General features: G+C 42.1%; 1 protein-coding gene and 1 long non-coding RNA gene across 5 annotated transcripts; one reads left to right on the forward strand and one right to left on the reverse strand.

The window, feature by feature from the left end:
- Positions 1-213: 213 nt before the first annotated feature.
- Positions 214-11,157, reverse strand: sla1a (Src like adaptor 1a). 4 transcript variants are annotated; one of them, XM_008331991.3, is made up of 9 exons: positions 11,004-11,115; positions 10,756-10,846; positions 10,550-10,635; positions 9,547-9,649; positions 9,334-9,420; positions 9,036-9,139; positions 8,511-8,642; positions 7,978-8,107; positions 7,236-7,523 (listed from the first exon to the last, which is right to left on the reverse strand). In XM_008331991.3, exons 3-9 carry the CDS (start codon positions 10,614-10,616, stop codon positions 7,334-7,336), a joined length of 813 nt encoding a protein of 270 aa, XP_008330213.1. In that variant the 5' UTR covers positions 10,617-10,635; positions 10,756-10,846; positions 11,004-11,115; the 3' UTR covers positions 7,236-7,333. The 4 variants fall into 4 exon arrangements, 3 of the variants coding, with proteins under 3 accessions (XP_016896889.1, XP_008330213.1, XP_008330214.1); XR_003052725.1 differs by lacking the exon at positions 11,004-11,115 and adding an exon at positions 214-4,523 and having other exon boundaries at positions 5,483-7,523; positions 10,550-10,996; XM_008331992.3 differs by lacking the exon at positions 10,756-10,846 and having other exon boundaries at positions 11,004-11,157.
- On the forward strand, positions 8,348-9,945 carry LOC112488545 (uncharacterized). The gene is made up of 2 exons (XR_003052731.1): positions 8,348-8,630; positions 9,583-9,945. It is a non-coding gene; the product is annotated as an uncharacterized LOC112488545 (long non-coding RNA).
- Positions 11,158-11,953: the final 796 nt, after the last annotated feature.

The raw sequence follows: 11,953 nt of genomic DNA on the forward strand, positions 1-11,953 counted from the left end.
ATGTGCTGTCAAGACTTATCGTAATGAGTTTTTCCATTACTGCTGTGTCTGTGGTCGGTTGAGTGTGCAATTAACGCAGAGCTGGAACACTACACCACTGTGGAGACGTTGACCAGAGAGGGAGTATTCCAGTGATATGCAGTTTGTTTGTGTGTCGATCAGGATTAACAGCTTTAGTACAGTCTTACTATCACAAAAAATGCAAAACAAAAAGCCTCAAAATGCATGTTTATTCCCCAGAACACGCTGCCAAGTGAATATTTTGTTCTAAAAACTCAGAAAAACATAATAACATAAAAAAGTAAATATCTGAACATGTCAACATATGACAATATGACAAAAACAAGCAAGACCATAATTTATTTATAAATTCAGCCTAAAATTAGTCAATATTCTTAATTAGCTACAAAATAAATGAAGGCAAGTCTATAAAAAGTACATTGAGTTTTGTGTCCTGCAGTATTTTGGCTAAATTTTGCCACATAATGTGGAGATAACAGTTCGAAGCTTGCCGCACAGTTCAGGATCAGTTAGCAGAACAGAAATACCCAATTGTTAGCCAGAAGTTATATGATTGGAAAAGCGCTAAAATGGACCAAAAGTATCGTTCAGTCAGGATCCTGAGCCTCGTGCTGTCTTTCACTGAAAACCTCTGATGTAACTGATTGCACTTTTGGCCCCTGATTACAGTGAACACAACTTCATCTGCACCGTGGAACGAGACAGTCGTACATTGTTACTGCGCTGGACACTAAACCTCCTCCTGTTACTGTAGCTTCCAGATGAACTCTGTGGATTGTGACACAGAGTGTGTTTATTTTGTCCATTGTGCAAGAGTGTAGCTGTCAGGCTGAGTTCATTCTCATTACTGCGCACTGTTGGAATAAAACACTCCTCGTCCTGAAGACTCAACTTAGAGGTTCACTTGCTGGCTCTTAGGCAGGCATCTCCAGTGTCTCCAGCTATACAGGCACACACACACACACACTCCTGCTCCACGTCAGCTACTGCCACAGTGACCCGCTGTTTCTCTCAGTCCTGCTGTTTGGCTGTGACTGTTGCATCCTCCACATGGAAGATGTCCAACCTTCAGGTGTCCTCTTGTGCCAAAAGGAAGAGAGACGCTGTCTCCAAAAAGGACAATTCCAGCAGGGCTTATAGGAAACACGCTGCAGCATGTGGTTTTCATCATTATCTGGACGGCACACATCTGGGTGAAGCCAGGATCAGAAAACTGAAGGGTTTCTATTGGTGGGGGAGTCTGTGGCAGTTGCAGGAGAGACAGATGAGATATTTCAGTGTTGTCATGCAGACTGAGAGAGTTGTTTGAAGGAACAGAAGTGGGTTTTTTTTGTTTTTTCTTGTCTAGGTAGGTTATCACCAACTCCCTGTGTCCAACAACAGCGACTACTGAATCCCCTTGTTGGTTTGGACACCTGTCACCATCATGACTGCAGCTCATCACTCATCAACACTGACGAATCAAGGTTGACGGCAAATTTTGATTGATAGCTAAATGACAAATAAACATTTGGTTTTTGAAAGGGGGCGGGACAAGTGTCCATTTTGATTGGAAAATCCAGTTTATAAATGTTTGTTTGTTTGATTCATTAGCCTTTAGCGAACTCCTTGGAAAGGGGCGTCGAGCTATTGCCAGCTGGTAAGTGAGGCGTTGGCGACCCCTGCTAGAGAACTACTGGTGTTTAACAGATTCTGTGAAATGCTGACAATTGCAGTCAGTCAATATAAAATAACCTTTGAGCTTGAACTCTTCAAATTACCGATCAATTCTGGGGTAAAACATGTATTGATTTGGATGAACTTTGATTAAGATGTCACCCAGGGAATGTGCACGGCACAGAAACTTGCAGAAGGAACTGGGCTGTGGGAGTGACGCGGGTCCATGTAGGGTTACTGAGTTGACATGTCTATCAGAAGAGCAACTTTCTTTTTTTCTAAATGGCTCCCACACCCACTTATCTAAAGTTGTGTTCACTGTAATCAGAGGCCAAAAGTTCAATCAATTACATCAGAGCTTTTCAGTGAAAGACAGCACGAGGCTCAGGATCCAAAAATGAGTGTGTGTGTGTGTGTGTGTGTGTGTGTGTAAATCAACTTTATGATCTGTTCCCTTTTGCCAAACCCTCTTCCCTAGAGAATCTTTCACATCTAGTGGTGCTTAGTCTAGCAGATATACCACAAGTAAAGCAGTAAACAATTAATGACTTTGTAATTGCATTTGTTGTCACCATGTCATGATCAGACCAGACTCTCTCTATCTATCTATCTATCCATCTATCTATCTATCCATCTATCTATTTCCTTGTTCTTTTGAAGGTGTACGTCTATAGACAGTTGAGGAAATGCTGATGCTAAGCTAACTGACTAATCACTCCAGTTTAAAGGTCACATGTCTGTGTCCCTGGTCAAATCTATTTCCCTCAACAACAAACTCACTCACTTTAGTGAGTGTACTATAAACATCGTGGACTGGCAGGTAGTGAGCATCAGACATCTGCTTCAGATAAAGTCTAAAAAGACATCAGTGTTTAGCAAACGTGTCCACAGTTTGAAAGAAAAGGATCAAATGTCCCTGGCAGCAGATGTTGCCTCAGAACGTCTCCCTCCCTACTTGTCGAAACACTCGTACACCACTGTGATGTTTTGTGTCGAAACATTTTTGCACAAAAATGTGCGGTGTCTTTTGACAGCATTTGAGAAATGCTAGGTCTTCACCCCGTGGTGGCGTCATTCTCTGCTCCGCCCGTGGAAATGTGTAAACAACAGGAAGTGGTTTTCTGTGAGCTGGTTTGTTTCAACAGCGGACAGGACACTACACCGTCACTGGTAGGACCTACAATGTCCAGGCTAAGACTAGAAGAGCCGTCGCAGTACTTCAAGACTTCTGGTTCCATCAATCATATCTGAACTCCTGCCCGGGAGACAAATATTCACTCTCCTCCTCCAGTCCATCCATCTTTACTTATCTCAAGTTCCTTCCTGATAATTACTCTTAGTGTCAGCCTGCTGGCAGTTTCCCAAAAACACAACTGCATCGACCATTCTGAAAAAGTACTTCACATGATGTAGTACTGCAACATTAACATAATGAGAAGAATTGTCTAATTTCTTTAACTTAGATGAAACTTTATTTATCCCACAACGGGGAAATGTAATGTTGACAGAATAAAATAATAATAATAAAAAATAGAAATGATTAAAGACAACTATAGATACAGAAATATACATATATATTCCTCCATATATCCTCCATGATATCTGCAGGGTGCAGCACGTAGTTGTTGAGATAAAGGAGCTCTAAGGTTTATTTTGTAAGAGTCTTCAGACCACAGCTGAAGAGCTGCCTTCATTAGCATGTTTCTGCAGAAACACAAAACAAACCACCATGATGTAGCTTTTTCTAAACAGTACATTGAACCAACAAATGAACCAAGGCTGACTTGAGAACTTTGTTCCCAAATTTAGCCCAGGGAATGGGACAGGAGGCGACTCTTTAATGTGTAAGGAACAATAAATATAAAAGGAAAGTAAAGTGAACTACTTGTCATTGTGACTGCACACAACCAAATGTGACCTCTGCTTTTAACCCCTCACCAAAGTAAACAGTGGGCAGCTTTAAGCGCCCGGGGAGCAGTGTGTGGGGACGGTGCCATGCTCAGAGCACCTCAGTGGTAACTTGGAAGCTGCTGTACTCAAACCTGAAGCTTTCCAGACCCAAGTCCGCCTCCTTAAACACTAAGAATATTCATTATAATAGTTCTTCTTCAGTAAGAGTTCTTCTGTCTTGATCCTGGTTTCAAATTAAATACAAACTAATTCACTAATTCACGTCATCATTTCTCTGTAATAAAAAGAGGAAGTCAAAATTAAATAATAACACAAACTCAAAACTTTTATGTTTGTTTTTGTCTTTACCTGGATATTATCTGATGGTTTGACCTCATGTCACGGCGGTGAAACCTGACAGGTCTCTAAAGTTACGTTGCCCATATAAGAAGAAAACAACTGGGATTATTTAGGTTTACCAAGAAATGGCCTCATAAGACACGGCAGGGAACGGCTAATGATTTTTCTGCGAGCAGACACGTGGCAGACAGCTGCTTCAAATTGTCCTCCACTCCACTTTCTACCTCCGCTGTTTCCTTGTAGCCCCGCTGCCGACATGATCGTCTTGGCTCAGACTCAGCTGGCTGATCAGCCACAGCTGAAACATGTTGTTGCTTTTTATCCAAATAAAAATTATTTAACTGTTTCCCAGAACAACTGATTCAGTTCTGCCTGACCCTCGGGTCCTTGTCTTGTTTGTTTGTTTGTTTGTCACCCGTCAGTGATTTACACCCTGGTGATGACACTGAATGTCACTGGTGTAAAGGTGAAAAAGTCCCTGAATGTTCCTTGAATTTAAGTCATTTTTTTCCACAGTGTTGTTCCACATCTTGTTTGTTTTCTCCTGCTGTCTGGACGTCCTTGAATGTGTCTCTTGGCTCTGGTCGCCGGTTCACCTTTAANNNCACACAACCAAATGTGACCTCTGCTTTTAACCCCTCACCAAAGTAAACAGTGGGCAGCTTTAAGCGCCCGGGGAGCAGTGTGTGGGGACGGTGCCATGCTCAGAGCACCTCAGTGGTAACTTGGAAGCTGCTGTACTCAAACCTGAAGCTTTCCAGACCCAAGTCCGCCTCCTTAAACACTAAGAATATTCATTATAATAGTTCTTCTTCAGTAAGAGTTCTTCTGTCTTGATCCTGGTTTCAAATTAAATACAAACTAATTCACTAATTCACGTCATCATTTCTCTGTAATAAAAAGAGGAAGTCAAAATTAAATAATAACACAAACTTCCTCAAAACTTTTATGTTTGTTTTTGTCTTTACCTGGATATTATCTGATGGTTTGACCTCATGTCACGGCGGTGAAACCTGACAGGTCTCTAAAGTTACGTTGCCCATATAAGAAGAAAACAACTGGGATTATTTAGGTTTACCAAGAAATGGCCTCATAAGACACGGCAGGGAACGGCTAATGATTTTTCTGCGAGCAGACACGTGGCAGACAGCTGCTTCAAATTGTCCTCCACTCCACTTTCTACCTCCGCTGTTTCCTTGTAGCCCCGCTGCCGACATGATCGTCTTGGCTCAGACTCAGCTGGCTGATCAGCCACAGCTGAAACATGTTGTTGCTTTTTATCCAAATAAAAATTATTTAACTGTTTCCCAGAACAACTGATTCAGTTCTGCCTGACCCTCGGGTCCTTGTCTTGTTTGTTTGTTTGTTTGTCACCCGTCAGTGATTTACACCCTGGTGATGACACTGAATGTCACTGGTGTAAAGGTGAAAAAGTCCCTGAATGTTCCTTGAATTTAAGTCATTTTTTTCCACAGTGTTGTTCCACATCTTGTTTGTTTTCTCCTGCTGTCTGGACGTCCTTGAATGTGTCTCTTGGCTCTGGTCGCCGGTTCACCTTTAAACGACTCATTCCCTGAGGCTAAGAACCAAGTGGTCCTGCCCTGCCGACAGTGGAAAAGGTTCCCTCCCACCTTTTCCACCTTGTCAGGATGCTCAGCACATCTTTACGACTGCAGCAGTGAGTGATGTCAAAAGTTTCCAAAACTGCAGAGCAGTAAGACTCTGCATTTGTCCACTCACTCATCAGTAGGAGCTGGCAGACAGGGACAATAATACAGAGTCAGAAATAGTCACTTTTTACAGTTTGATTATTTGTCAAATGCAGAGTCAATGTCATGATTTAAAATCAGTTTAACTCATTGGCTCCGTGGGCAAAACAGGAAGGGGGGTTGGAGGAATTTCTTTGAATTTTCAAAGTGTACCAAATTTGAAATTCTAGTTCTCTGATGAAAAATGAACATCTGAGGCTGATCTTGATTTGTTTGGTTAGGAAATACTGACTAGATTGAACCTCACAGAAACACAGAGCCAAACATATTATTAATTAGCAACATTACACGGGTGGAGAAGGCAGAGCTGAGACTGATCAACAACAAAGTATGAAGGAATTTTTCTTCTTTGTTTTCTGTCCTTGTCTTTTATAATAAAGTCCCCGAACTCTCCGTCTCCTTATTGGTTCAGGTCGAGTGCCGTGTTTTTCTTGGTGCGTCCGTCCCTGGGAAGATCAAACCAAACTCTGATTTGAAACCCCTTTGTCTCAGCATAAAGTCACCTCGTGACCTTTGGTGGTGTGAGACGAGACACATCTGTGTGGGCGTCTGGTTCTTCTGGAGTCTGAGCTGAAACCTCATCCTTCCATTACCCCACTGAGAGCTGTTGTTTTGACTGCACACACACAGATGTGATGATTGGAAGCGTGATCAAGCATCTTCTTCCTGGTCTACATTGATATTGGCCTGGATGCTGCACGGTCCCAGGGAGTAGCTGTTGTTTTTAGATCCTCCTGCTTAAATATGGATGAACAGATGGACCGGGGGGAGGAGTGGGAGGAGGGGGAGGAAGTCCTGTTTATTCTGGGCGTGTTTGTTGTCCCCAAAAACGAAACAGCTTCCCTTAGGTTTGACTTCCGTAGGTTTGACGGTCATTTGTCCCTCAGAGGGTTAATCCTACAGTTATTTTCCAGTGTGGTTCCACGTGTGAGGAGACGCAGTTGGAGTCGTGAGTGACTAATGCTGACTCTACACCAGTCACTGCAGGATGGAGCAGCAGTTGTTCCATTAAAAACACACACACACTTTTCTGTGTGCTACTGGCCTTTTACCTTAACCACCCAGGGAAATATGCCTAACTCCAATCATTACTTTTACTGTAATTTGACTGTAATTTTAATCCTAACTCCAAACTAGATCTTGACCCTTAAAATACTCGTTGAGCATCTCCAAAAAATGTCCGCAAAACAATGGTATCTTCTGAAAAAATAAATGCATAAATAACAGCACACACACACGCACACGCACACACACACTTCCCCTATTTTACAAGACTTTCAACCCAGCTTGTCTTTACCTGAGGAGAACGTACCGAGGTCGTCTTGACTCATCACACACTTCCTGCACGTAACTTACGGTAACTGTAACCTGGGAAGTGACTACGGAACAGTTTCACTTCCTCTGAGATTGTCAGAGGAATAAACAGGTGGGGGCGGGGCGGGGGTGGGGGCGCACCTTTTTTTTTCCAACGTGAACTTCATGTACAGATAGTAAGTTCTGAGTTAATGCAGGGAGAAGTCATTATTCATATTAAAATTGCACTATTGTCCTCTACAGCTTTGGGTCCCTCATTATAATTGGACGAGTTCAAATGGCAGCACGGCACTGGATAAAGACGTGGTCTTTTGCTGCCACCTTCAGATGTCACTGTTCTCAAGGTTGTGTTCAGGGAAAGAATAAACCGTTTTGCACTTCCGTTTCCTGTCCTTCGTGCGTGTCCTGGGATGGTCCTGGTCCTCAGACAGGGACAGGTAGGCGGCGATGCTGTTTCTGACGCCGTAGCTCACAATGCTGTCACTGCAGCTGTCGGTGCTGACCAGCTGGTTCCTGGAATCAGAGGACAGCCACAGAAATAAGATACACAGTACCTTAGAGCCCCCCTCCAAACAGCATCTAGCAGGGCTGCACAGATCATTTTGTTGTGCTTTTTTTCTCTTATCCTTGACCGAAATTTTCTGCGGCCCTCCTAGCACCCCTGATGGCCCACAGGGGACCATGCCCCAAGTTTGACAACCACTGCTTTAGAGGCTACGTATAGGAATAGGAAACTTGGATGATTGTGTCCAGCCTAACAGTATGTGCATACAGACCTGCAGACCACGTTACCCTCTAAATAACACATAACCTGCACTAACCACTGAGCAATAGCGCCTCCACCTGGTCTACTTCAATACAATATGCAGCATCTGATTTCTCTTATCTGAATGTTCTCTTATTCTCTGTTACATTCAAAACACCAACAAAAATAAAATAAGCCCTTTTGTGTCGACAGAGTAAGTACCTGTCCACTTTCTTCCAGTCAAAGTTTCGTCTCATGACCACAGGTGGCGCTATGGGCTCGGCATCCCACTGCGTCGCCGTGCCGGACAAACAAGGTGAAGTTAACATACAACACAGGCCATCTGCAGCTTCTGGAAAAATCAACAGGTTGGTGTGACTACAGGAAGTGACATCATCAGGGTGGGTCAGGTCGTGGTGTCACTGGGACAAAACGTCCGGTCAGGAATTTCTACCAAATGAAGAAATGTTTTCCGGTAATAGAAACAGAATAAGAACATTGAAGTCATCAACCATCGTCACCTCAGGCAGGCGCTCAGTGACTGAGGTGTTTTCTATCAAAATGATTTGTCACGGCAGGAAGTTGCCTGTGTGTAAAAAAAAATATAGAGAACTGATAAGAAACAGTTCCGTTTTAGATGCAGGTTTTTTTGGGGCGTCGACTGAATGAGCGCACATGATCAGACGGCTCTGTCTGTGCGCAGCATGAGCTGTGTGTGTGTGTGTGTGTGTGTGTGTACTGCTGCCTCCACCCACCAGAGTAGTGGCTGATCATGTCTTCAAGGCACTGGAAGGTGAGACCAGGGGAGATGAAGTACCAGCTGTTGTCCAGTCTGTGGATTCGATAGTGCTTGATGACCTGGTGCTTCACTGACAGTGAGTATGTGCCTGAGGAGAGGAACATGAACAAGGTCAAGGGTCAAAGGTCACTGCTGGAAATGACATGGTACATTTTAATTGACTAAGCCAAGTGTTATGCAATAGATTTTTATGCCTTATGATTTTTTTTATAGAATACTTTGTCTATAGCCAGTGTAAAGGGTTGGAAACAATGGAAACAAAAATCAGTCCAAGCTTGTACTAAAAATGTTGCAACGCTTCAAGTTTTACCATGTCTCCAATCAAAGTTGTTTTTGCTCAGATTTTAAATTGATTTATTTTCGAGCAACAGCTAAATAAAATAAAACTTTCAACTCTTAGATGTAATGATAAAACCTCTGAACATCATTCCTTAACATGTTTTGTTAAAAACTTAAAAAGTAATTTTTTTTTCAGTGCTACCTCGCTCCTTCATGTTCTCCCGCACCAGAAAAGAACCCACTTTGTTCTCAGGTAGGAGCAGCAGCTCCTCTGCGTTTTTTCTCTGCACCCCCTCGTAAAGCCAGCTACAGAAAAACAAGAACAGATTCATTTTCATTTTCCACTGCAAAAAAACAAAACAAACCTGAATCATCCAATAATGACGGCATCTGACATCGAAACCACTGATGTTCAGGTGTCGGAAAAAGACACGGTTGACGTGAAGTGTACGTTCACACACACTCCACCGCACTTTGAACAGTAGTGCTGGTTGATTTACCCATGGTAGACTGTGGCCACGTGACTGTGGGGTATGTAGTTCTCCTTTCCTGTTCCCACAGAACAAACTCTCCACCAGTAGTCCCCGCTGTTCATGACAAGACAAAGACGGAATTAAAAGTTGACCCTTAGGCACTTCTTCATTCCATCTCTAATTCTTCATTTTTGTTTGACATTCTCACCACAGGGGTGCGTTTGTCAAACACGGCCGTACCGTTCAAGGACTCTGAGTTTCTCCCCTATCCTGTAGGTGGGCTCGCTGATTTGAGGAGACGGGTAGTCCTGAAGCACGACCGCCAAAATGTCTTCGTCCAACCCTGAGAACAACATCACGATAACATGGGTTTGAAAACAGACGTGTCCACAACAAGGAAACGATCAGTCGATGGAACGTTTTGACATATTTGTCCGACAGTCAACAGAATTTGGTGTCGAAATATTGGATGAGTTTCAGCTGTAACTGTAAAGATTTACAGGATCTGACAAACCCTGAGGCATCCACCGATGATGATGTTCGCAAAAGTTACAGACATGATTATATACTTCTAGGTTTGGTCACTTCACTGTTTGACTTGTTATAAATGATATTAAAATAAACAGGATTCATAACTCTTTTAAGAGTTTTGGAAACTTTGTCTATTTCAAAAATACATAAACTTCTTCTTTTCTTCAGCCGCAACTTTTTGCTGATAAATATCCATCATGTTTAAATATTGTCATCATTACAGACTCCTGTCAAATTGATCAATTCTGGGTTTTTTAATTATTATTTTACATGATCATTTTCACTAACTTTGTCCTGTAATGTCCTGTAAACTTGTGTTTGAAAAGCACATTATTTCTGTTTTAAAGATGAAACAAAAAGATGGTACACTTATTAATTAAAAATAAAAAGAATAATTAATTGTATAATTAAATTGCATTTTAAAATAAAGCAAAATGACATCAGCAGTATTGATACTTTTTGTTAATAATTAAAATAATTTATCTGTTATATGATTATTACTTGCAAATATCATTAGAGCTGCAGCGGTGGGAGAAGCTGAAGTTAAACACCATTTAATCAACTGAATTTAAACGGACAGATTTTTTCATTCGTACAGTTCAAACACATGAGAAATGTTGACAATACTATTAGTAAATTATTATTTTGCTTTTCAGAAAAAGAGCTGCAGGTAAGAAGAAATCAGCAAAAACAGTCATGTTTTCAAACTCACTCTTGTGTGATGTTTGATTGTCGTTTCTGTTGGTTCTCGTTCCACTGCCTCTCATCATGTTCCCCATCCTCCAGCTGCACCACCACCTGAAGTTAGAGCAGTGAAACGAATGTCTCAGTCTGCACTTATTGCAGTTGTAAGTGACAACTTTGAAAAACCACTAAACCTCTTGTTGCCAAAACGTTGCAAAGTTTGTAACTTCCTACCAGCTCCCAGTGAACCACCACTCAGCTGTGTCAGCTCACAGTACCAGAGCTGACACAAGAGATGATACGAACGTCCACTGGAGCGTTCTCTCTGAAATCACACTAACACTAACTAACATGACTGTATTCACAGGTGCATTTCATGTCTCAAAGACTCATTATAATAAAAGCACACGTTCTGACAGTGTGGAAAGATCAGAGTTCTTTTGATGATCTGCTGTAGAGAAGATGGAAATGAAGACACCGACCTGCTGTGTTGACATCAGACATCGGACATGAGGCAACAGACCAGGCCTGACATTGTCGCTGCTGCTCTCAGCTGCTGAAGGAGAGTTAGTGCAGAACGCCCGGCCCAGGAGTGTGTCGACCGTTCTACATATGAGTGACAAAAAACTCACTTCCTGTATCTGAATGAGGAAGAAGGCTGAGAGAAGTGAGACGCACACACGGCACCACGTCTTCAGACTCTGTGTTCTAGGTACGTCTGATGTGTTTGATACAGAACATGACAGTGAACAGAGGACAAGGTCACCAGCCGTTCTGTAGCATGTAGCATTAGCTGGCATTAATAATCCTGCTGATGACGTGGTAAAAAGAGTTTGACTTACAACTCTAACTGTAAGGACTTGGTTGAAGTGTCACTATAATACATTTCCAAGGAGCAGCGTTCATGTTCAGTGACAATAAAACAGCTCAGTTGAAGTCTCAGGAACTGGATTATCAAGACATTCAACGACACTGAGAGGCCGAGAACAAAAAGTGGAATAAATCTTCAAATGAAACTATTATATAAAGTTAATCAACATATAAAACTAAACTGCTTGTCTTTTTGTTGCTCTGTTTCTGAGAACGTCTCTGTTATCTGTTTGTAATGTGACGCAGCCTTGAAGATTACACACTTTCAGCAGCAGTTTCCACCGATCACAACCACAGACTACTCCTCTCAGAATCTTCTTTTTAACCTTGATTTTCTTGATAATCTCTGACCAAACCTCTCACTGCTGACAAAGACTGACCCCTAGCTGTTGTTGAAACCTTTTATTTTTTTGCTGATGGAGAATATTTTTGACTTGACCAGTCATTCAAGTCATTGAATCATTAGTCAACAGTTTCTTCAGTCCACCTTAACCTTAATACTGTTCATCCAATCAGAGTTGCACTTTTCAAATCTTTAGCGAAGTCGTTGTCCTAGACAATG

Source organism: Cynoglossus semilaevis, chromosome 18 (assembly GCF_000523025.1).
Source record: "Cynoglossus semilaevis isolate Cse_v1.0 chromosome 18, Cse_v1.0, whole genome shotgun sequence".
In the NCBI taxonomy this organism is placed as follows: Eukaryota; Metazoa; Chordata; class Actinopteri; order Pleuronectiformes; family Cynoglossidae; genus Cynoglossus; species Cynoglossus semilaevis.